Below are 26180 nucleotides of genomic sequence, written 5' to 3'. Positions count from 1 at the left end.
CTCCCTCGGCCTATAGAGCGAGATGAGCGCCACAACCCCAGAGTCAGACACGACTGGACCTGATGGTCAGGGGCCCCTTTACCTTTACCTTTAAGTTTCACATGGCATCCTTGGAGTGGGGTAAATGAAGGCACTGTGGCTTGGGATGGAGATGTGTCTTACTCTTCAACACACTGGGCTAAACAACACAGCCTTTAGTTCCTTCTTCCATTAGGAGCCATGAGTTGTATCCAGCTTTGGCAACTTTCATACCATTCATTTTACGCATTATGATACCAACTTGAAACAGTCATGGCCTCCCCCACCCCAAATAATTATGGGAGATGCAGTGCGTTGAGTTCTGAGAGTCGTCAGACTGTTCCCCTCGCAGAGCTACAGTTCCCTGAGTGGCTTAACAGTTGATCTCTCTTCCCAGGGAACTCTGAGAATTGTAGCTCTGTGAGGGGAATAGGGATCTCTTAAAAACTCTCCGCCCTTTGTGGGAAGCCATAAGACGTGTTTAAAGTGCTTTAAACGGATGGTGTGAATGTTGCCTGAGTACTTCTCAGGGTCTACTCTGGGAAAACGTAGTTCCGGGGGTGGGCTATGATTAGCCCTCAGCCAGCCCCCAACTGCTGACCTCCTTGCTTACAACCAGTCCAGGGGGTGGCATGGCCTGTCAGCTGCCTCCCCCCCTTCATCTCTGTGTTAACCCATTTAGAGCTCAGCAGGGAGAAGGATGGGTTTGCCTGCCATTGGCTCTGGCTCCACCTTCCATGGGGCTGCCCCCCTTCCTCCCTGCCAGCATCAGCCGCTACTGCTTAGTTCAATACCACCAAATGGACGCTATGCCTTCCCTAATGGTTTGTGCATTTCCAACTCTTCACTGCACTCATGAGGACTAGAAGCCTCCTGCTGCAGTTGAAAAATGCAAGAGTCTGCAGCAGCTCCCAGATCCTGTGTAGTTAGCAGTCCACAGTTCACAGCATAGCCATGCAGTTCAAGATCTGTGACCTCATTTATCTTCTAACAAAGTAATCTTTGCAGCATTCCCATCTTCCTGCTCATTTTCTCTCTCTCCCCCATGACTGGGCTGCAATAACTTTTCTCTGATTGGCCTCCATTTACTACAGTGTTGTGTGGCAACTCAGCCGACATTCCAAGGGCGTGTCGGCTGAATCACTGGACTTGGTTCTCCCTCTGCCCTGCCTTTTTTCTGCCTTGTCTCAACAAGTCTGCTTGGCTGTGGTTTTCATTCAGTTTTGTAGCTGAAGCTCTTTTAAAAATCAGTTGGTGCTCTGGCCAAGGCTATTTTTATTGCAATGACTTTCAACTCTTGGTGTGACTGCTGGGCTAGGCCAGACAGTGGCATTTCCTTTAAATTATTATTATTATTATTATTATTATTATTAGTTAATTGGTGTAAGTTTAAGTGTGTCTCTTTGTGTGTGTCAGTGTGGTGCAGCGGTTAGCAGACCCTCCAAGTGGCTCTATTTTCCAGGGACAGTCCCAGATTTACAGATGTCGTTCTGGTTTCTGATTTGATCTCGGAATGTCCCACTTTTCCTTAGGACATCCCTATTTTCATTGGAAAAATGTTGGAGGGGATGGAGTTTTGTGACCCCCGAGCCAAGGAGATAATTAACTGTACCATCTTTAGAAGACATCTGAAGGCAGTCGTGTAGAGAGAAGTTTCTTTAATGTTTTATTATGTTTTTTATATATGTTGGAAGCTTCACAGAGTGGCTGGGGCAATAAATAATAAAATGATGATGATGGAATAGGACATCCCTATTTTCATCAGAGAAACATTGGAGGATATGGGTTAGAGTGTTGGATTAGGACCTAGGAGAGACCTGGATTCCAATCTGGATTTTGCCATGAAGTTCACCTGGGGGACTAGGTGCCAAGCACTGCCTCTCAACCTGATCCTATCTCAAAGGATTGTTGTGAGGATGAAATGCCGAAGGGGGGAGGGACCATGGGGGCCACATTGAGCTCCTTGAAGAAAAAGGTGGAATCGGGGCCGTCTTAAGCATACCCGGCACTGTGGTGCAAAGCTCTCTCCGGTGCCCCCCCCTTTCCAGAGTTGTCGACCTTTTTTTAGGGAGGACAGTGCTGCCAGCGGGGAAGAGGCGGAGGCTGGACGCGGCGCCTCCCAGCTCAGCTGGCCGCTTCATGCTGCGGTGGCCACGGCAGACGGAGGCTCCAGCCTCTGCCTCTTCCCTTGCGCCCTCCAGAACATGGCGCCCCGATGCCCCATGCCACTAGCCTCTATGGGTAAGACTCCCCTGGGTGGGATGCAGATGCAATAAATACAGGGCAGTCTTGAGCAGGTCGCACGCCCTGGCGCTGAGGGGCAGAGATCGCTCCGGCGCCCTCGGCCTCGCAGGGCGCAGCATGGCTTCCGCCCTGCCTACCAGCCCGGCGCCCCGCGCCACCACGACTCTACCTAGAGCCGGCCCTGAATAAATATATGCAGGACTTTTTTCCAGTCAGAATTGGGTGGAACTCAGTTCTGGCACCTCTCAGGTGGGCACCACTGCCATTATTAGAGAACAGGAGAGGCATTCATGGTGCGTTCCAGCACCTCTTTTTCTAGAAAAATCACACTGAATATATGAATGGTACCTTATAGCCTGATAAGCTTTGATTAATGAGTGAAACAGTGCCGGTATCAAATGCATCAGGGCGTCATAGCTGGGGGTGGGGTGGGGTCTCTGCATTGCTTAGGTGGTTTTTAAAGGAGACTGGGGAGAGTCACAGAGGAAGGGGGATCCCAAGATTCTTTGGAAGCACAACTATTTGTTTGAATTCTTTTAAAGCCACACCCTTTCCCCATTCTGGAGCACAAAGTGACTTAATGGGAACAGAACATTAAAGCAATAATACAGTACAAAGAATAAAGTCACAAGACGGCAATAAAATGGCAGAGATTAAAATATTGATGGGACCACAACCCAGCAGCAGTCTGCTCTGTAACCCAAATGCCTGGATTAATGGGAATGTCTTCAGCCTTAAAAGTTTTTTGTTTTTTTTAACGGTGTACATTTAAAGCACGTCCAATGCACATATAAATTGCATTACTTTCCCCAAAGAGCCCGGGAACTATAGTTTGTTAGGGGGGACTGAGAATTGCTGCTCTGTGAGGCAAAAACTACAGTTTCCACGATTCTTGGGGGGGAGTTGTGTTCTTTAAATGTGCATTGAATGTGCTTTAGATGTATGGCGTAGGTTCAATGTCACTGAGATCTGGGGCTATAAGGAGCCAGCAAGTTTGCATACTATTTGCTGGGGAGAAGTGTATCCCCATCGTGCCTTGCATGTGGGCTTCCTGCAGGTATCTGCTTGACTGCTGTAGGAAAATAAATGCTGGACTATTATAGCCTGTTGGAGGCTGCATTAGACCAATTATCTCTTCCTTTCCTCCTCCTGTTCTAATTTCACCACCTGCTCCGTCAACGAACGTTTCTGCAAGTTGCAGAAGCTCACAGGTCCTCTTCGAAAGTTGTTGTGCTAAAAACAGCATTTTCCATTTACAAAGTTCAATTCTCCCGTGTAACTAAAGAGTCCTCTGCTCTGCCGCCTGAGTTTGCTATTAGATGGAATTGCACCCTCAGCCTCCTTTAACAGAGGGATTAACTGTAACCCCGATAACCAGTGGATCCCTAACAGTAGCAGCAGTTATTGTGGCTAAAATGGCTCCCATCCCCTGAGATCGCTTGCGTTTCCTTCCTTCCTGTAGGAAATTGCCCCCCTTTATGTGTTGGGCTGCTCAGAACTACACATGCAGTCTTGAGGGGGGGGGAGGGAATAGGCAAGAGGCACATGGTCTTAAATTTGGTTTCCCCCTTTTCACATTGGGTTGTCCTAGTCATTTATATTTTAAGATGTCCCTACAAAAATCTCTACTCATTTTTCTGTTTATTTTCTCCAATATATTTGTTGAGTGTGAAATCATGATGATTTGGGGGATTCTTTGCACAAATATAAAACCTTTATACTTTATTTTTTATTGTAATGGTGTACACACTTTCCCCAAACATGTACATTTTTGCATGCATGTTTTGCTTGGAGAACGGTGTTGCAAAATTCGGAGGCATGTGAGATTTGAGAGATTGCTGTGTTTCCCTTGGCGCATTGCTTCAGGGACTTGGAATTAGACCAGCTCTTCTAGGTTGTTCTGAGGGTGGGGATATGGTGGTGGTTGGGGAGACCATGGGGTGGGCTGGATGACCTTCTGGTAGGTAACTGTTCAGAGCTGTGTGTTTCTACGAGTCATCGGTGCTTGAGCAAAAGGAAGGAAGCTGCTTATTGTCCACACACACACACACAACCCCTCCTGTAACTGTTGCACTGTTGTATGGTCACACAACAGATGCGCTCTCTCTCTCTCTCTCTCTCTCTCTCTCTCTCTCTCTCTCTCTCTCTCTCACACACACACACACACACACACACACACACACACACAACACAGTGCCAGTCCTCAGTATATTTGAAAAGTGAGCACAGCTGCTTCACACAGCGTGCCATTGTCAGATGCTGTTTGGCAGCTGAAATATTTGTCTAACCTGAGGAATTTGGGAGTTCTGTTCTCATGCCTAATTTCCAAGAATGCAATGGTGGGGCCTGAATTCTTCTCAACAACATGTTTTGTACAACAACTGCCCCTCCTTCCCAGATTTTTTCAGCTCCTCCCAGCCCAACAGAGCTACCGTATTTGTCTTGCAAAGGCATTGAAGGTACAAGGAGTTGGAAAAAAACTTGTTGGAAGAGAAGAAAGCAGGTTAAAATAAACACACTTCCCCCCTGGCTAGCTGCTATGTCCTCTTCAACATCTTTGTTACTTCAAGTTGCCAGCCTTTGTACTTCTGGGTTTTCTTTTCTTTCTTTCTTTTTTTAAAAAGACTCTTCCAAATCTTCAAGTTACTAGTCCACAAATGCTTCTCTGCCCTGCCTGCCTGCCTGCCTGCCTGCTACTCATTTGTAGTCTAGGTTCTAATACTGTACCAACAAAGGTTCTAAAGTTTTGTTTCCTGTTGAGTCTACCTATTGACAGCCCCAAAAGTGGCTAATGTAAAATTGAAATATTTCAATTAGTGCAGTAATTCCAGAACAGTGCTATGAGAGACCTGCTACTTTATTGCAAGAAGTAAATTGAATTAAATATTGTTATGAGTCTAAAGTATGAATAAAAAATGCCTGACGTGTCTCTGCTTCCACAGTATTTTCTGTTATTGGCTATCACTTGCAGGGGACAGAGCAAGGCTCTGTGTCAGGGGAAATTAAATTACCCAATCACTCCTGATGCAAAGTTGGAGTGGAATATCGTACTCGTTGGAGGAGGATTCTTGGTGCCTCTCTGTGTAATATGCTGCTCTCAGCTGGACTCCATCCACTGAAGGCGCACACACCCAGACAGCGTTGAACCATAAGGGATGGGATCCTTACCCCTGTAGTTTCCAATGGTCAATCTCCTTGGAGTGTGTTTCCAGTTTTAATCTGGAATGTGGTCTGTGTGTCTGTGTGTCATTTAACTGCTGGAAATTTTTGGAAACTTCCTTAAGATCAATTTTGGTATTTTAGCATCTGATATTTACTTTATGTCATGTGAGCGGAGAAGCCTATATTTTGGCAGTTAGGTGGAGATGGTTTCGTTTTGTTTTCCTCCTTGACTAGGCTCAGCCTGGGACTTCAAACCAAATACCGCTGCATTGCTCAAGTTCTAAGAAGCAAATGGCTAAGGGCACCTATAGACCTTCCCTATTTATGCTGGCCGAGGTCAATGGGAGCTGTAATCCAGAACCTCTGGAGGACACTGGGAGATGGGCAGGGTCCTCTGAACCTGGTTCACTCCCCCTTTGCACTGCTTTGTCCCCCTTTTCTTCTCTTTGAAAGCCTGGAGCTCCTTTTTCTTTAATGGGGCTTCTGGATGGGAGAGAGAGGAGTGGAACCATGAGCCTGTGAGTTTGGGCATTGGCCAAGCCTGTTCCTTGGCCAGGTCTCCTTCCCATGTTTCACTCGCAGCCACACCCCAAAACTGCCTTGTTCTCTTTGCCAGCTTTGTTAGCTGTTCCCTTGATTGGGAGCGCTTTATTCATTTATTTGTAAAAACCCTTAATGATGTTTTGACGTTAATCCCTGCATGCCAGCCCTTTCCCTGTTTGATTCACACTTCACAGCCATTAATGCAACTAGCCTTAACTTACCAGAACAAAAGAAAATTATATGATCCACTTCTTTGCTGCAGTCGGGTGTGATGTAGTGGTTTGGGTTTGGATCATCCAGTACATATGGAGAGCACCTGGTTGGCGAATTTAAATGAAATAAAAGAGCATGAAAATCTTGCAAATGAGGGAAAATCTCCCATTGACCACATTCTTTCCTGGGATATTTTTGGAGAATTGAAAGGTATTGAAGGAAGATCAGGGTGACGTTACAAATATCCTTCCTTCACCGCTGTCTAAAACATGTTTTCATTTGCCGCCTGACACCCTGTTGAAATGTTGCAACCGCATCCCCACTATGCCTTTAAAACACACCTCAACCACATTCTTTCCCTCAAAGAATTCTGGGCACTGCAGTTTTACCCCTCACAGATGACAGTTCTTAGAAACCATTAACAAACTACAGTGCCCAGAATCCTTTGAGAGAGAGAATGGCTTTTGAATGTGCCTTAAAGGGAAAGTGTGTACTCAGCCTCAGGGCCTCTGCAGACATTGGATGGTGAGCATGCTCAGGCAGATTGACTTGAACTCTTCTTACTTTCTTCCAGCCTTCTCTCAAGATGTCAACGGTCCATGAAATCTTATCCAAGCTCACCCTTGAGGGAGACGTAAGTATTGCTCCATTTACTCCCCCCGCTTCCCCCTGGCCCATCCCAGACTCCAAACACACCTGTGTGCATGTGGTGTATTTCTTTATTTATTGGGGAATGCCTCTTTTGAATGGCACTCAAAAGTTCAAGCCATGCATCTCTCAGGTGTTGTGAAAGTGTTGTGAAAGTTCCCTCTGGATACGCTGGAGGTGTTTGGGGGAAGTGGACCAGTGGCTTTATTTGACAGAGGGCAATGCCATGTGCTCAGAAATGCAGGCATTTCCCTGGACTGAGAATAGACTCTTTCGAAAGTTGTTGCACAGAATAAACCTTTTGAGGTGCAAGAGTGTGCAGCCCTGTTTCTAACTCAGGGCAGGGGAGAGAGGTAGGAATGCTTTGGCGTTCAGAGGTTTGGGAAATGCTCTTTAAAGAAATGTCCTCAGGCAGTCTTCTGAGTGAGACGCACCAGATCTGTTTTGTCTAGTGGGACCTGCCTGGCAGTGGTTTGTGCAGCTACCTGATCCTTTGAACTGTTAAGTGGAACAGATTGAGTTGAGGCCCTTCTGCAGGCCAGGCATCTGCTCCACTGCTGAGCTATGAAACCCATCCCAGACGTGTTCTGTTCGATGATAAGCTAAAGAATGTGCTTTTATTCTGAGTGTTGCCAGCTTCTCCGTGGTGCAATTAAACTTTTCCACTCGCTGCTTTTCTTGGCATCAGAAAGGAGCAGAATCTTCTGGAAAATCTGTGTCTGGTGCACATAGGCCGGCAAAAGGCCAGCTTCTACCTTGGCTGAGAGAGGTGGGAACAGCCAAGAGGTAGTACATACCGTAGCTGTTCAGTAAAACAAAAAGGGGAGGGGGAGAAAAGTGTTCACACCCTCCACCTGGAGTTTTATATTTTTAAAGAAGAGCCTCACCACAGCTGTGCTCGAATAACCTGTTTCACAAGCCTTGCTGGAGAGGAGGAATTATGGGTGGCAGTTCTGTGTTTGAAGGTTGCATTTATTTATTTATTTATGAATTGTGTATACTGTCCTTCATCCATCATTCTCGGGGTGGTTCACAACATAAAAACGCAAAATACCTAATACTTTCCTTTCACTCCATCTGATCATTGGCCCTTTTAGCTGCAATAGTCACAGGTGCTTTTGTGCTGGAGCAAAGCTTACGAAAGGAAAGGAACCTTCACTCGGGGATCTGGGCATTTTGGGGTGATGGCAGTTTCCTATTTTTGTGTTGCAATGCCTCATATTTTATGAAAAGAGCATGGCTCACCTCTTGCAGGTCTTGCTGGCCTCATTGCACCGTTTCTGCTTTTGATTTTTAAAGAAGCAGAATTTTTTAATTGCATGCATTTGTACACAGCTTTCTGGTTATTTTTTTAAAAAGTGGCCCACAGATAACAACTATTTGGAATTCTTAGTCTCTGCACATTAGAATATCACAGGACTCAAGGACAATATCCTGGTGTTGATAATTAAAACTTTTTTTAAAATAAAAAAATGTTACTTCTCTCTAACACCAATGAGAACAATTTTTTCCCAGGGAATGTGAATGAAACAACTCAAATTTGTACTTTGTATGTTAAATTTTTTAGTTTTCCTTTGGGTTTTTGTTGTTGTTTTAGTGTGTTGTTGAAGTGGGTGGTCTTGTTTAAATAAATATAAAGGGTGTTTTTTTTTTTTGTAAAAGACCCATAAGACAGCTCATAGGCAAAGTTCTTATATCAGGGAAGAGGAGACTGACTCCTATCACCACTGCCATCTGCTTTCTGGGGTTGATGGGAGTTGGAGTCCAAGAAGCACCAGGAAGGCCTCTGGTCTTGCCATTGTTTTATGCAGGCATCCCCAAACTGCGGCCCTCCAGATGTTTTGGCCTACAACTCCCATGACCCCTAGCTAACAGGACCAGTGGTCAGGGATGATGGGAATTGTAGTCCAAAACATCGGGAGGGCCGAAGTTTGGGGATGCCTGGTTTTATGCATTTGGTCTGTTCTTTGAGATAAGAAAGTAGCACTGTCAGGTGAGAAGACGGCGCCATTCCCCCCATGGATGTTAGGGTGTCTTTCCTCTTGCAAGAACAGAGTTGCTGATTTAATGGAGCCAGTTTGGAAGATCATTTCCCCCTCTCCTCTTCTCTCCCACAGCATGCTCTCCCTCCAAGTGCCTATGCCACAGTCAAGGCATATGGGAACTTTGATGCGGATCGCGATGCTGCAGCCCTCGAAACCGCAATCAAGACCAAAGGTAGGGCTGGGCAGAAGAGACCCTCTGTCTTACATTGGCAGCTACCATTTCCTTGACTTGCCACCATCAAGCATTACTTTATTATTATTGCTTATTAACTTTCATCCGTAGGTCACGGGGCGGTTCACAACATAAACATACACTATAAAAAACACAAAATACACAATACAATTAAGAATGGAAACAAACCAATGATCTCCTCTCCCACAACACAATTAAAAGGGTATCAGATGTTAATCAGTCAAAAGACCTGGTGGAAGAGGAATGGTTTTGCCTGGTGCCAAAAGGTGTATAATGAAGGATCTAGCCGAACCTATGTTACACCCTTAGATTAAACTGCTGGGTTGACATCCGTTTCTTTCCCAAGGAAGGTATTCAGGAGTTCGAAATCACCATGAAAGCAACTCTTCCTGGTAGATCAGAAGTCATTCCTGCAACAGCAAATGCTCTGCAGTGTTGAGGCTCTTGTTGTCCTACGTTGCAAATTTTCTTTAACTGCAGGAATGGGGAACCTGTGGCCTTCCAGATGTTGTTGGGCACCCAACTCACTCCAAATTCCTTGACCATGGGGTTGCTGGGAGTTGGAGTCCAACAATATCTGGGGCACCACAGGTCCCCCACCCCTGGTTTAGAGCCTGATCCCACCCAGAAGGAGCTCACTTTGGTAGCAAAACATACTTCTGGCCTACAAGGTAGGTTGAGATGAAAGAGGTTGGGTGATAGAGGCAAATGCCAATGTCCTCGTGGCCATGCACAGCATTCCCGTTTTCCAATCTGAGTTTGGGCATTGGCTTTAATGATGCCAGAACCCTTTCATCTCATGTCAGTTTCATAGGTAGCTGTGCTGTTTCGTTTTTCCCCCTGTCAGTACATGCCAGACTTTGCAAAGGCAGTGCCTGGGGTGTGACTTTGGGCTGTGGAGCCTCATTCTGTATGCATTACTATTGGGGGTGGGGGGGGCTGGACCCACCTGTATCGAGTTTCAGATTGCAAGCTTCTTGGGGCAAAGACCTGCCTTCTTCTACTTTGCAAAGCACAAAGCATACAGGTGGTGGTTTATACATACATATCAACAATATGTTGCAGGCAAAACCTGCAACAAAATCTTGCAGCTTCTCAGAACTCTCCATTGCATCCACCTAACCCAGGCACCCCCAAACTGCGGCCCTCCAGATGTTTTGGCCTACAACTCCCATGATCCCTAGCTAACAGGACCAGTAGTCAGGGATGATGGGAATTGTAGTCGAAAACATCTGGAGGGCCGAAGTTTGGGGATGCCTGACCTAACCCCAAACAATGAGTCACTGTGTATACTCAGTCCTTGTAGCAGTAGCATCCCAATCCATGATTTCTTTCAATAAATCCCTGGGATGCTACTGCTACAAGTCCTCACTGGCCAACTTTGGGGTCCCTCATCATATGTATGAGTGGCTTATTTATTACAGACTGCTACTGCAGTTACCTTTTGTATTTGTGATGATGCTCTCGCAGCTACCATGCTGGCTTAGTAACCTGTGAATTGGCATTGCAGAAATTAGTCCATTGCATTGCATCTTTGCTTGGCTTGAACGGGATTGGCCCTTAACTGATTAGCCTGTTTTCTGCAAAAAAACTGGTCATTCTTCCATTTGTGGGGCAGAAGGGAGATGATAAATGTGCAAAAAAGAAATTCACCTAGTTTGGAGAAATGGGGGGTGTCCTATGGACACAGCAGTTACTTCATGGAACATCTGGATCTTTCTCAGAGCAGTGGCGAGAAGCTCTTGCACATCTCTTCATGTTACTGAGAGCAAAAGCCTGAAGCAAAATAACTATTGGAAACACTTTGACCAGCCTAGCATGATTGGCAGGCCACACTTTAGTTTTTAAAAACTGGAGAGAGAGAAATGTTGGTGGAGTAAATCAAAGAGAGAGCACACCTGCTGTTCTCGCTCCTGGGCTTTGCACGTACCATGCATCTGCCAAGCACTCTGAGATGCCTTAAATTTCATTTAAAAAAGAAAGTACTGGTACATGCTTCTGGCCCTCAGTGTGGTGGAGGAGGAAAAATACTCGTTGGACCCCACAGCCCTAATCGTCATCTATTTTTCTTCTCCTATTCCTTGCTTCAGGTTCATTTTATTTTTTAGTGAAAGAGGAGAAAGTCTACAAACCTCCCTTTTTGTTCTTCTTTTGTTAAGAGTTTGGAGTTTGCTGTGGCATGCCTCTGGGCGTGGCAAGTGTAAGTTGCCCTTTTGCATGTGAGATGTCAAACGGAAATATCTCTCGTGAACCTTTTGATATAAAAGAGAAATCACCACGCAAGCAGCCACAAATTCGAGAGCTGGCTCCTCCTGAAGGAGGCACTGGAGGAGGAGGGGAGGGGCAAACCATCACGGTACAGGAGGTTGGCTAGTAGTTCATCTCACACCAGTGTCCTGAAAGGATGCTACAGCTCACAGCTGCAGGAGCTCTCCTCTTTGGAACTTTCCCTTTGCATGCCAGCTTCGTGCCTCAGCTTCATGCCTTCTGTTTGGCTGTGGCCCTGGACAGTAATTCCCACCACTGGTTACTAACCACATGGCTGTGCTCTGCCGCCACAGTTGGAGGCAGCAATGCTTCCAAATACCAATCTCTGGAAGCGGCGGGGGGGGGGGGGCAAGAGTGCCTTTGTGCTTGAATCCTGTTGTGGGTTTCCCACTGTAAGATCGCGATGCTGATCTTGGCCTGATCTAGTAGGACTCTTCATATCCTGAAGCCACAATGGACCACAGAGTAGCAAAGCAAGGCACATCTGTTACCAGTGAGCAAAAGTGTATTTTCTGCTTGCCAGATTGATCCGAGCATTGCAGCAGGAGATTAAGAACTCCCTCCTTCCCTTAAGACTGAAAAAGAAGAACTCTGAGCTCCATTCTTCACTGAACAGCTCACTGCCCCTCCCCTGTCTCGGCAGCTATGAGTCAGCATCCTGCTTCTGATATCCTCTTACCCTGAAATGCAAAGGGATTTTGCCAACCCTCACCTCCTCCTCCACCTAAGCCAGAAGAATGAACACAGCCTGTTCTGCTATCTCTGCAGACTTTGGAAGTGACACAATTCTGCATTCTTCCTTGAGGAGTTTGACTTTTCCTGTCCACCTGCTCTGTACTCCTCCTTAACTGCTTTTTGTCAGTACAGTGGTACCTCAAGTTACAAATTCCTCAGGATACAAACTCTTCAGGTTACAAACTCTGCTAGCCTGGAAGAGTTACCTCGAGTTGAGAACTTTGCCTCAGGATGGCTTTGCAACCAGCCACCAAGCCCCACGGCTCCGCCACCGCCACCCCCGCCTCGATTGGCGCACGCCCCTCCCCAACCCTCCTCGACCTGCCCCCCCCCCCGTGGGCAGGCGGGCGCGTTGGTGCTGCCGCCTCTGCCGCTCCCAGGCGGGCCACGAGCTGCCCACCTCACCTCCTGTCCCGTGCGGGGAGTCCCGAGGCGGCGGGACCGGGGCAGGCGGGCGGGGCAGGCAGGCGCGAGGGTCTACAACCGGAGCGCTGGGAGGGTGTGCAGAGTCCTGCGCCGCTGCAGCACCACGCCTCTCACCCCCCGCTTGCTCTCCCGCCGTCGCATGGGAGGTAGGCGGCTCGAGAGGCGGAGAGGCCTGCCAGGTCCCTTCCCCAGCCCTGGGTGGGGTGGCGCGGGTGGTAGGGTGTGGTGCTCCCAGCCTCCGCGAGAGCCTGTTGCAGCCCAGAGCTTCCGGGCACCACGGCAGGCGCTTTCCTGCCTGCCTGCAGCCCCGGTGGCGCGTTGCCGCACTCTTGCTCGCCGTGCTGGCGGAGAGGGAAGGTGCTGCCGGAGCCCTCGCTCTCCCTTCTGGGCACGGCGGGTGGGCAGGGGGCCGGCAGTGGGGGGGGGCCCGGGGGTGGGGGCCCCCTCCATTTTGGCGCCCTAGGTAACTGCCTAGTTCGCCCTAATGGACGCGCCGGCCCTGGGTGTATTCACTCAGAGATCATCTTTTGCAGTCCATTCTAATCTGTCTCTTTGTAGCAGCGTATGTGGGTACTTTTTTTCCTAAGGCATCATCAATAAACACCACCACCACCACTGACTTTCAAAAATGCCCCCAGTTTAAACTGGGGAGTAAACATTTAAAATACTGTACTTTTAATACAAGCACTTATGAAAGCTTCGGGTGCCCAGAGGCTTCCTATTTTTCTCTTGCCCAGGAGGGAAGCCTCTTTTGAAGCAGCACCTGATATGGCTCATATATGAGTAAACTAAAAACAGAAAATTCCTTCAGTAGCACCTTAAAGACCAACTAAGTTTATATTTTGGTATGAGCTTTCGTGTGCATGCACACTTCTTCAGATACACTAGAAACAGAAGTGTCAGACCCTATATATATATAACCTCACCAAGAAACTGGCACAGGTACAAACTGACATAATATTTCTGACCAGATGCAAGAACCTGGATATTGTTCCTAAGGGTCTTAGAATTAAGAACCCCCTTCAATCAACCTCACCAACAAACTAAAAACAGGTTATTGAGGTGTTTTTTTTAAACCCTCCTATTTAAATGTAATTGAGCTAATGACCGTATGAGTTTTAGTTGATTTATCAGTTCAGGTTTCAGCTCTTCTCCATGCACAACAGCCTTCTGAGGAGGTTAGGCTGAGAGTTTGTGGCTGGTTGAACAAACTACAAGGGGTTGCTCTGGCTGAAATCCAGTATTACGGTAATCATCACTTTGTGTGTCTCTCGTGCTTATTTTTACTGCACCCCTCAAATGCTCAGTGAGTCATCTTTTCTTCAATGATTCATATTGTGTGAAATGTCCCTGCAAGAACAGGCGGATCCTGTGAGCATCCACTGCCCACAGCCTTGCATGGACTGAAATCCAACACCAGGAAATGCCAGCTGATCAGTAAAGCCTGGCCCAATATATTTTGCTGCCACAAACAGTGAAGCCTAAATAACATCCTTCCTTCATGAGTTAACATTTGGCATAAAGCCCTCTGAAATGAATGGGAGCAACCAAACTGCATGGTAATAGTTCTTCTGTAGAGTGCGGGGATATTTTTCTAGACCTCGACAGTGGAAGCAGCCATTTAGGAAGACTGTGGTGGTGGCATCACACAACTTCTGTTCCTTCCAGAGGGCTTTTGCAATACAGCGATGTTTCCTGTTGGATGGTGCTCCACGGTTCCATCTTTGTTTCCCACTGGGCCACCTTTAATGGTACTCCCCTCTCACCTTGCCTCAAGGGGGATACCTCTGTATCTGGAACATTAGGTAAAGTGTTCGTGGTGCGTGCTAGGGGATGTACATAACGTGGACATGATATGGTCCTTGGACAATTTGCCTGAAGCCAGTTGCTAACCATGTATCCTCCCACTACAGTTCCCATTGATTGGCTGAGTTTGCTTATATGCCGCTTTTCCAAAAGGAGCTGTGCTCAAAGCGGCTTGCAGCCAGTGGCGTAGTTAGCTGCCTGGCTTCCCGGGGCGGCAAACCCGAAGGCACCCCACCGGGGGGCGGGGTGTCTGTCATGACGCACGATGCACGCGTTGTGATGCACAACACATGCACGCACAGGAGGTGGTCAGCCCCGCCCAGCCTGCCCCCCCCACCCATTACTACGCCACTGCTTGTAGCAGCCGTTCAAATCATTAAAACAGAGAACATTGGAAATACAAATATACAAAATACAGAACGTGTCAATTCAGTAAATTCAAAGTAAGAAAAACCAACAAAGCACAAATTTAATGTTATAAAACAAAAACAATCCCAATCTAGGCATAAATAAAAAGCAAAAATGAAAAATTGAAATGTTTGTCCCAGCCTGCATCTAGTGGAATGCTCTTTGAAGACAGTGTGGCACAGTGGTTGGTGTCTTAGACTACACACTGGCAGTGGAGGGGGAGTGCACTGCCCCCACCAGCGTGATCCTGGTGGGGTGCCATTGTGGTTGCCCACCCGCCCGCGCTGGGTGCCACACCGCCACACATGCCAGCCTCACCCCGCCTGCTCTCTGCCCCCCGGTGCCGTAGCATGAAGCTCCGCCACTGAGACTACGGAGACCCAAATTCAAATCTGCTCAGCCGTAAAGCTCATTGGGTAAGCTTGGGCCAGCTGCTTTTTTCTCAGACTAATCAACCCCACAGGGTCATTCTGAGGATTAAAAGGGTGGAGAACTTTTATATGTGCCCTCTCTCTGAGCTTTATAGATAAAGTGCAAACAGCCTTGAAGTTTCATTACTTTCAAGTGGTATATTAATTTTGTGAAACAAAAATAAATTTAAAAATGTAAATAACTTGTATTATACCCCTCATGATTATGTGTTCACCATGGACTGCAAAATATTTCAAGTTAGTTCTGGCTAGGTGAAGTTCAGCGCTAAGCTAGATGATATGTTAGCTACATAACTGTGCCATCAATTGCAGGTTGTCCTTTTTATACACATTGCTAGCTCAGAAGCCAAACCTGAACTGGAAATTTCCCCTGCTGTGGTCCTGATTTGATGAGGTGTGTGTGCCCCCACATATGTAATTTGAATTTGGAGATGGGACTCCCATTGAAGCAAATGGGATGCCCCCCCTCTCCCTAAGGTCAAATTGCAGGTAAAGCCTTCCTGATATGGATCAAGACCTAGTAGGGAACAAAAGGCTAAAACCATCCTGCCCACCATACTAAGGTTCTGATCCAGATCAGGGCACCTTCACTAGCACTGTGGGTGTGCGTATGTGTGCACGCATGTTCCTATAATTTTGCTTGCTTTCCTTATGACAGAATTGCTAAGTCATTTGTTGGACCTGTTTATGTGATTTTTGTAGGGTTTTTTATGTTGCTCTTCTCTGTTTATTTTTATCACTTTGTTCCCCAGTCTGGGATTGGAAATATTCAATAAATCAAGGCAACCCTTCTCAGAATCCTGGCAAATCTAGAACTATACTTGATAATCAGATAATGCTAGTATTCTTTACTTGGACTTTGTTATTTTAACCCATGCTCATTCTATATCCCTATTTTATAGTTTAAAATCTAAAATACATAGTGTTCTCTGTTTTATCTATATATATAAAATGTAAACTGGGCATGTGGGTGTGTTTCCACTTTTCACCAAAACCGCTTGACCGATTGAGGTGAAATTTTGACACAACATCACATGCGAATGTCCAAAGGCTATAGGAAAGTTTGCGTGACAGATGTCACACCTGCGCAATGTAAAATCCAAAAAACCCCGTGTTTCAGAACACACAACTCACCCAAAAGTGGATGCTGGGAAAAAGAAGCCAGAAGAGGTTGCAAAACAGCACCCTCTAGCGGCGGCTACACTGGTACTGCAGCTATAAAACCTTCGCCCTCTAGCGGTGGTTACACTGGTACTGCAGCTAGAAAACCTTCCCTCTCCACAGCAGCTCGACTCACCTTTACAGACTAGGTCGAATGGAGGTGGGGACTCGCCTGGGTGGGTGTTGGGGGGTGGAGGGGACGGAATAGGTCATGGATTGGGACAGGGTGGGGGGAATCACAGGGATGAACTGGGGGGTGGGGTGGGGAGACAGAATATGCCATGGATCGGTACAGGGTGGGGGGAAGCACAGGGATGAGCCACAGCAATGCATGGCCGGGCCAGCTAGTACACATTATAAAATGAAATTTCTAAAAATGCAAAAAGGAGAAGAAAATATTCAATGCAGAGTGGGCTATAAATATTGCAAATGAATGAATGAATGAATGAATGAATGTGCATTAGTTGCTTTTTTGTAATCTTCTGAAAGTTTTGAGGATTGGAACACTGTTTTTGAAAACCCAGCTGGCCCCGGGTTTGCCTTTTAAATCTTTTCAGAAATGATAACATCCAGACCACTTGCCAATTACCTGTTTGCTCTTCCTTCTCTCTCCCTATGCAGGTGTGGATGAAGTGACAATTGTCAACATCCTCACCAACCGCAGCAATGAGCAGCGTCAGGACATCGCCTTCGCTTACCAGAGGAGAACTAAGAAGGTACTGAAGGAGGCCAAAAGCTACACTATACAGCGAGAGGTAGACCTCTCCTTCTCCCATCAACTTGTCAGATCCCCTTTTAAGGACCTCTGAACCTGCGGCCATCACCATACCTTGTTGCAATGAATTCTACAAGCCACAATTTGGATGAGCTTGCCCAGAAAAGCAGCTTAAAAATAGTGTCCAGTGAATAAAATTAGATAGAATTTGAGCTTCCTTTTAAACCTGGTTTGGTGTGTTGTCACACAGAACTGAGCCCCACAGAAGAGATCACTAAAATAGTGGCATTAGTGCATTTTCTCTGAGAACCGCTGTGTCCTGACTCAGTAGCTCATAAGAAGAGCCTGGCTCCTGGATCAGACCAAGAGGCCAATCTGCTCTGTCGTTCTGGTCCTGCAGTGATTAACCTGATGCCCACAGGAAGCCCACAAGCACCTCCCTCCCAATGTTGCCCTGTGGGGACTGGTATCCAGTGGCACACTGCCTCCGGTACTGGAGAGCCTACAGCTGCCATGGCTTGTGGCCACTGTAGGGCTGTTAATACATTTCAGTGAAAGACTTGCATGGGAGAACTTGGTTTCAGCTACATTTAGAAAATGATCGTTTCCGCTTTCACAGTTGTTATCTGGTCTCTTGTGTTCCATCCTGGCTTTCCGCAATCGGAGCCAAACTTCCAATTAAGCCAGAGTGCCTAAACGCTAAAGGATTCTAAGAGACAGTGGAGGGGTGGCAACAGGCAACCATCCAATTCCTCAGTGGAAAAATATGAGTCAGGAGTAGAGGGAAAGGAAATAGATAGATTACTTTTCCTGGATGAGTTTCCTGGGGAAGAAATGTTTCCACTGGGTTTTCTTCACGACATTGCGAATGGCAAGTCAGTTAATGTTCTTTGGGATCAAAGAAGGTGGTCCTGTTTGTTTTGAAGGTTGGATGTTTCAAAAGCAAAGCACCCTTTGAAACTAAGTGTCAGGTATCCAAGGACTCAGCTAGATTGACACAGAAAAAGTGTTTTATATGTGTTGTATATGTGATATAACTGTGACTCCAGATGGCACTATGGAGTCCCGTCTTTCCCTACTGGATTTCCCTGTATGAGTTTACAAGGCGTTTAACTGAATCACTTCTTTGGTGTGTCTAGATCCAGCCCAAGTAGAGTGAGCTGCGTTTATACACAGTGTACACTCCCAAGTTTCTCCATTAAATCAGAACTCAGCAAATATGAAGACATGCCCACCTGTGTTGGTAATTACACTGATGATTGTTGCACATAAGAACCATGATGGAACAATTCCAATGTCCATCGAACTTGGGCACCCCCAACCTTCAGCCCTCCCGATGTTTTGGACTACAATTCCCATCATCCCTGACCACTGGTCCTGTTAGCTAGGGATCGTGGGAGTTGTAGGCCAAATAATCTGGAGGGCTGCAGGTTGGGGATGCCTGATCTAACCCATCATACTGTTTTCAACAATGGCAGCCAACATGCCACTGGGAAGCTGCCATGCAGGCTACAGCCTTCCCCTGTTATTCATACCCAGCGATAATGTTCAAAGATATACTGCCTGCAGGCATGGAGGTTCTATCTAGCTCTCATAGCAAACAGCCACTGATAGACCTTTGTCTATGAATATATCAAAGCCCATTGGATAGTCGTCTTTAAGCAGTGACGAATTCCATAAATGAACAATACGTTGTGAAGATGTCCTTCCTTTTTTCTGTTCTGAATCTCGTGCCAATTTCATGGGATGATCTCAAGTTACAGTACTGTGAGAGGAGTAGAAAAGCTGTTTAAGTGGCTCCTCCCTTAGTTCCCCACCTGAACTAAATGGTCTCAAATGCTGTAACTCTTACCTGTTGGAAAAATACTTTGATCCCTTGGATCGCACACACACTCATCCCAATTTGAGAAATGCCCATGAATTTCACCCACAGTTAATTTTTGAGACTTTGGGGATCTACATTTTATGAGAGAGAGAAAAGAGAGAGAAATGTCCCACCACTTAAATCGTCTTTGCCCCCCACAGAATCTTTTGTCTCTTTTAAATCTGTCCATTGCATGCTGAATGGGTTTATGAGTGTGAATTTAGTTTGTGTGCTCAAAATTACTTGTTCTCTTACACTTTTTTTAAATACAAAACTTCTTGGATGGTAGAATATAACAAGGTATTATTGGGTTGTCATTTACCTTTAGATGGAAAGATTTTGATGACTTCCAAAAAGAACCACTGTGTCTCCCCTGCAAATCAATAGGGAAAACCAACAGATTTAAATACTTCAGTCACTCAGGGGAGCAAGCATCCAGAAATCTGAAATAGGTACTAACTCTGTCACCCTCTTTCCTGTCTTTAGGAGCTCTCTGCAGCTCTGAAGTCTGCTCTGTCTGGGCACCTGGAGACTACTATCCTGGGTCTGCTGAAGACACCGGCTCAGTATGATGCTTCTGAACTGAAAGGGTCCATGAAGGTATGTGAAATGAGGAACCCCCAAAAGGTTTGTCTTTGATGCTTGTCTCCATCACTGAAACCCTTCTCAATCTCTCAGCTCTCACTGTCAAATATAACAAGGGTCATCTAGTCCAACCCCCTTCACAATACAGGAATCTTTTGCCCAAGATGGGGCTTGAATCCACAGCCCTGAGATTAAGAGCCTCATGCTCTACTGACTGAGCTCAGGATGCTGCCCTCGTTTCAGCGCCTAGATTGCCCATGTAATTCAGATCACTGTGTGTTATGGACACGGAACAGGATCCAGATGAGGAGCTTGGGGCCCATCGGATGTTACTGGGCTTCATCAGCATTTGTGGCCAATTCTAAAGGATGGTGGCAGTTGTCGTTAAGGTGGAGAGGAGAGCTGAAGGATCTGCCCTTGCAGAAAAGAGGCCTGACTTCCCCATGCCAACTCTTCCCTTGTCCCCACATCTTCAAACATTTTTTCAGTCCAGTAAGTCTCCACATCTGAGCTGGCTCCAGTTCCCCCCCCCCCCCCGCTCCAAAATGGCTCCAAATGCTGCTGAATCCACAACAGTCAGCGTTGGAGTTGCTGTTGAAATTAGTGTTTGAAATATTAGAATTTGTTCATCATGTTTATATCCCGCCTTTCCCCAATGAGCTCAAGGGGGCATGTGTGGTTTTCTTCTTCCCCACTTTATCCTCAACAACAACAACAACCCTGCAAGGTGGGTTAGACTTGAGAGATTTGTGACTTTCATGGCCGAGTGGGGATTTGAACCCTGGTCTCCCAGGTTAGTCCAACACTCTAACCGCTACAGCTTGCTGGCTCTTTAAAGATCTGTTGTTTCCCCATCACCACTCAGCTGCCAATGCCAGTAGGGAGGGGGGAGTGAGATTTTTGGTTCCCACTTAATTCACAGCCAGGGCCGTCTTAAGCAGGTTGGGCGCCGTGGCGCCGAGATCGCTCCAGCGCCCCTGCCCCGCCCCGTTTCTTATCGCGGCTGGTGGGTGGGTGCAGTGTGGTTTTCGCGCCCCCCTGCCAACCCGGTGCCCTGGCACCCCGCGCCACTAGGGTCAATGGGCAAGCTGCCCCTGTTCACAGCTCCCAAACTAGTAACTGAACTGAAATGTTTCAAAATTCACACTTCTCCTAATTTTGTAATGCTGTTCTCCAACCCCAAAATGTGTATGTTTGGGGAAAGTATGTATTAGTGAAGCTGACATGCAAAAATGGATTATGCTAGGGGAAATGACTTGCAAAAAGCCTGCGTATTGCACAAAAGTGTGCTCAAAATGGGTATCCTCAGAGAAATTATGCATGAAAACATACAATTTTTTTGTGCATTTTTTTTAAGATCTCAAAACTGATGCAGAAATGGGTCAAACTGAATTTAAACTTGGGGGAAATGAGAATCTGAAATGGAAGGGATTCCACCCCCCTCCCCTCATTCAAGCCCATCATATCAGCTAGGCACTTTTGGTCCTGTACTAGATTATGCAAGCAATTCTGGAACATTGGGTGGTACTCAGCCAAGTCCGATGCAGTGTAGATGCATTGAAATTCATAGGCATAACAAATGTAGGTTAATTAATTTCAGTGTCTCTGCTCTAAGCAGAACATACTGTAATTGAATGCCATCTTTTGTAAAAATAAAAAATCCTTCCAGTGATCTTTTGTAAAGATCAACTATTCATCTCTCCAGCCTGCGATCTGTTTCATGTAGAAGTGCTCAACTCCTCGGTCTCACAACATGGGCAGGGCGTTGATTTTCCTGTCCCCTAAACTTCACCCACACTCCCGGATTGCGCTAGTCAGTACAGAGTTCTGCCTTCTCTTTTTCTTTATCCAATGCTGCCCTCTACTGTCTCAGCTCAGCACTGTTGCCAAATGTAGCTTTTAACTTATTTCTTAATGGTTTGCCACACTGATTTCTGCCGTAGCCTGCTGTGTCTCAAAGCTTTGTTCAAATGCTTCCTAGCCTTTTTTCTACACATTTATCAGGGCTGGCACTTCTCTTTACGTTGTGGAGGGACCACTGCACACTCTTCTCCTGTGCCTGGAACAAGGTTTTAGGAAAGTCGGAAACACCCCCCCCCCAATTTTATCCTCACAGCAGCCTTGCAAAGTCGGGCAGATTGGGAGATACTGACAGGCTCATGACCACCCAGCGATTTAAACCTGGGCCTCCTTATCACCTGGATCACCATGTACCACACTGACTTTCTATTTGAGAAAGCTTCTCGAGTTGGACTGGAGAGCAAACAATGTAAAACATGTTTTCTGAAAAGCAAGAAGCCTTTGAAATCTGGGGGGAGCCGTGGCTCCCGTCTGCCCCTCCCTGGCTCGCTGTAAAGAGGCAAAGCAGCAGGAGCTGCTTACGGCGAGCTGGGGAGGGAGGAAAGCTGGGAGGGGCAGGATCCTCTGCTCACGGCTGCAGCCGCGAACAGAGGATCCTCTACATGTGGCTGCAGCGGTGCGATGGCTGCTCGCGCCGCCCTGGCGGGGTGCCGTCTTGTCACCCCTGGAGACGTGCCACTGGGAGCACATAGCCCCCCCCCGTTGCGACGCCACTGCCAACTCCACAATACTAGGATTATCTGCATGGCACATTGACATGAGCAAACGGACAGATCTCTGTCCCATGGAGCTTACAATTTAAACAGGGAGAACAGTCGAATGGAGAACTATCATGTCAGGGGGAGGGCAAGGCAACAGTTTTTCTCTCCAGCATCTGGTTTCCTACACACTAGAAATATATATGCAGGTAGCATTCTGCTGTTCATGCACCACCACCAACGGCACTACAATCCAGGAACAGTTTGAACATGTGGCAAGCTCAGTTTCTACAAGGGATGCAGAATGTGTGGCCTCCTCGCCATGGCTGGTTTCCCAATACTCCTGAACATCGGCTGTGACAGATGGGGGTTGGAGACCCACAGCATTGTGAGGGTCCACAGGGACTTCCCCGGTGTACGCTGCTCATCCTGGAGTTTGATTTTAAATATTTTGACATGGAACAGTATCTTGCGCCCCATCATTTCTAAAGGGCGTTCCCCTCCCCTTTTCTATTTCACTGCTGTCTTAATCCCTAGAGCCATGTTGCAGTAGAAAACCAAGGAAATTAAATGAGTAACATGGTTGAAAGCACTTCATTTATCAATTATGCATCTAATTCTGAAGTCAAAGGTTGCGTTATTCTTGTTTTTTGTTAAAGAGGCATATAAAATAAGTCTTTTTAATTATGCTCTTTTCCTAAAAGTTCTCCAACATCCTTGCAGCCAGAGCTGCTTTATAAATGATGCCTGATGGAACTGGAATGGAACAAAAATTAACAGTCTTGTTTCTAGGCCTTTGGCAGGGATTGTTTTGACTGAACTGTACCAGAGAGGGTCATTGAGTTCCCAAAGAGTTTAATTAACACCTGATCCCTTTTCATGTGGATTAGTAATTTTCTTATTGTATTAACAACTTCATAATTGATTTACACTTTACTCCCAGTTAATTCAACTTTTAGTTCAAAGCCGTATTTTTGTATTCAGTTTTATATGTTCAGCATGCAAGGGAGAGAAACCTGGTGATTAAATCTTGAACTTTGATCATTAAAAAAAACCCCTCACACTTTGAAATTTATATTTTATAATATATGTCCCTTGAACTCACTCAGATTGTTCAAAATGTATGAATTCTGAATATTGGTCTGTCATACAAAACGTATTTCTGTTCTTTGCTATTAGCAGGGATAATAAAATTTATTCATCTATTTTTAAAAGGTTACCCCATATATTGATTCCTTCTTCTTTTTTATAAAAACAATTTTGAGATGCAGTGTGTGTGTGTGTGTGGGGGGGGCATTGTGCTTGTTATAGAGTGAAAATCTTTCCTATTCATTTCTGCTTGTAATCCCAAGTTGTATGGGATCAATTTCAACCTACAAGGTTGTGGACAGGCTGCTTGGACGAGTGAAACCGACCACCTGTCTCCTCATAAAAGTGATCCCACAATGGGCTTTGTGGGGTGGTGAATGTTTCCCTCTGTGAGTGAGTCTTCCCAGACCCCCTTAAAAAAGCAGCTATTAAGCTGCTTCTTAAAAAACCATTGTTGGACCCAGCCATTTTGTCCAATTAGTACCCAATTTCAGACCTTCCATTCCTGGACAAGGCAATTGAGCAGGTGATTGCTGAACAACTCCAGGCGTGTCTGGAGGATGCGGACCATTTGGATCCCTTCCAGTCAGGATTCAGGCCCCATCATGGGACTGAAACCACTTTGGTCACACTGGTCAATGATCTCTGGCAGTCTAGTGACAGAGATGAAAGCTGTTTCCTAGTTCTGCTGGATCCCTCAGTGGCCTTTGACACCATCGACCATGGCATTCTTCTGGACCATCTAGAGGGGCTGGGAGCTAGGGACACTGTTATACAGTGGTTCCGCTCCTTCCTCCTGGGTCATGACCAGAAAGTGGTGATGGGGGATGAGTGTTCGGACCCCTGGGCTCTCACTTGTGGGGTGCCTCAGGGTTCTGTCCTCTCCCCCATGCTTTTTAACATCTATATGAAGCTGCTGGGAGAGATCATCAGGGGGTTTCGGCTTGGTGCTCACCAGTTTGCAGATGATACCCAGCTCTACTTCTCCTTTAAATTGGAACCAATGAAGGCAGTGAATGTCCGGTGTGAGTGCTCTGCTTCAGAATTTATTTTCAGCCTTGGACTAGATTTTTGTTGGTCTGTCTGAACAGGACACAATTCTGCAATGAAGGCAGCAACTAAGAGCAGTATTCTGAAACTGACTGTTAAAAGCAGTTTGAGTAGGATATTTTCCTCACACAGGGCCCTACCTTTAAGCAGAGTGAGGCAGCTGCCTCAGCCAGCATATATTGGGGGACCATATATTGGGGGACCAGAGAGCCTGCTGCCCTCAGATGCTGTGGAGAATGATATACTGTATGATGGTTGTTGTGGCAGTAACTGTCAACTGCCTCAGTCTAGCTGGCTTCTGTATGTGGAATGAGGGGAAGGTGCCATCTTGTAATTTGCCTCAGGCAGCAAAATGCCTTGGGCTGGCCCTACTCCCTCGTAACATTTTTATTTTGATAACAAGCGGAAGCCACACGTTTTTGTTAAAATCTCATCTCACTGAGTATGTGTACCTATCAAGATGTCCATTTCCGCTTGCATTTCAGGGTCTGGGAACTGATGAAGACACACTCATTGAGATAATCTGTTCGCGGACAAACCAGGAACTGAACTCAATCAACAGAGCCTACAGGGAAAGTAAGTTGACCAGGAGGGATGGGTGGGGGGCTGAGTTTATCCTTGGGGGGGGGCGGATCCACACCATAGATTTTAAAGCACATGCAACAGACATTTAAAGCACATGATTTCCCCCCCAAGAATCATGGGAACTGTAGTTTTGTAAGGATGCTGCAAATTCTAGCTCTTTGAGGGGGGAGACTACTTTCCATGATTCTTTGGGGGAAGTCATGCGCTTTGGCTGTATGGTGTGGATCTGCCCTTAGATAAATTGCCCTCAGAATGATTTGAGGATTGACCTGATGATACCTTGATTGATGGGTCCAGCAACACCAAGCATTTTGTGGTAATAGGTTCAGAAGCTCATTTGCAGTCACAGAGGTCTAGTACTCAGGGCATGTGACGCCACTCCCTTGTGGAAGCTAAGTGTCTGGTCAATTCCTGGATGGGTGACCTCCTGGGAACCAGATGTATGCTGCCTTAGGTTCCATGACAGAAGAAATGTACTGTACGGTATAAATGTCAGAAAACAGAGCTGGGGTAACTTATTTTTCAGGTCCAAATGTGAGGTGTAAAATGTCCCAAAGTATTTCAATTTTCGCACCAGATGCAGTGGTAGGGAAAGGGTGCCTAATTTGCTGGGCCATTCTTAGATATCATAAAAGTCCTTCCTTGTTTTAACGAAGCAAGAGTTAGGAGGAGGTGAGATTGTGCAAAGCTGGTGGTGGCTGCATTAATTGGCTTTTAAAATAAATATTTATGTGATGGTGTTGCTTCATAATGAGTAGTGCTTGGGGCTTTTAATGTCTTAGGAAATGGGTGGGGCACAAGTGAGTTGATGAAAGTTCTGTAGGCCGCTGCTTCTTTAGTTGGAAGGACTGTGAACCCCACAGAATTCTAGGGTCAGGAGGGTCCTGTGGAGTCCAGGGGGTGGTGGACACAAGAAGCCACTGGAAGGGACAGAGAGGTATATGTGTTACAGAAGCATGAATGCCTTCTTCAGTTTCTGAGACCTTCACAGACATGACCTGAGACAAACCCACCACCAGTGACAATCATGAGTGCTAGACACTTGGTTTTCGTTTTATACAAAGACTGGCTTCCACACAGGGCCAAATTCTACACTGGGATCTAGGATGAAGAAAACATGCCCATAGGTCTTAAGCCCAACTTTTCCTTTTGACAACTTGGCTTGAGCTTCCAGAGGATAAGTACCTGGGACTTGCTTCTGAGTGGATCTGGAGAGGATTGCTCTGTCAGTGAGAAGCAACAAAAGCAACCAGGGGTTCATGTGCTACTTTATGGGCTCTTAGTCTTTAGGGTACTATGAGACTTTATGCTGTCCTTTATTTTTGGTTGAGAGTTCCTTACTTCACGCTCTTCAAATATGAAGAACTTTGCAATGTCTCTTGCTGCCCTGCTTTCCAAGACCCTTACCATCCTTTCACGACCAGAGATCTCTG

General features: G+C 46.4%; 1 protein-coding gene across 2 annotated transcripts in view; it reads left to right on the top strand.

Annotated features, from left to right (window-relative positions):
• ANXA2 (annexin A2) overlaps positions 1 to 26180 on the top strand; it is a 37589-nt gene that overhangs the window by 5606 nt on the left and 5803 nt on the right. Inside the window, exons 2-6 of one of the 2 annotated variants that reach the window (XM_035132137.2) lie at positions 6755 to 6814; positions 8946 to 9045; positions 16923 to 17056; positions 19367 to 19480; positions 24648 to 24738. In XM_035132137.2, the coding sequence (XP_034988028.1) occupies positions 6767 to 6814; positions 8946 to 9045; positions 16923 to 17056; positions 19367 to 19480; positions 24648 to 24738 (487 nt within the window). In that variant the 5' untranslated portion in view covers positions 6755 to 6766. The remainder of the gene's footprint in view (positions 1 to 6754; positions 6815 to 8945; positions 9046 to 16922; positions 17057 to 19366; positions 19481 to 24647; positions 24739 to 26180) is intronic. The other variant, XM_035132136.2, reaches the window with a different exon arrangement.

The sequence above is a fragment of the Zootoca vivipara genome, chromosome 14, assembly GCF_963506605.1.
Source record: "Zootoca vivipara chromosome 14, rZooViv1.1, whole genome shotgun sequence".
Classification (NCBI taxonomy): domain Eukaryota; kingdom Metazoa; phylum Chordata; class Lepidosauria; order Squamata; family Lacertidae; genus Zootoca; species Zootoca vivipara.
Note: the sequence above shows the minus strand (reverse complement) of the source record. Positions and strands in the feature narration are given on the sequence as shown.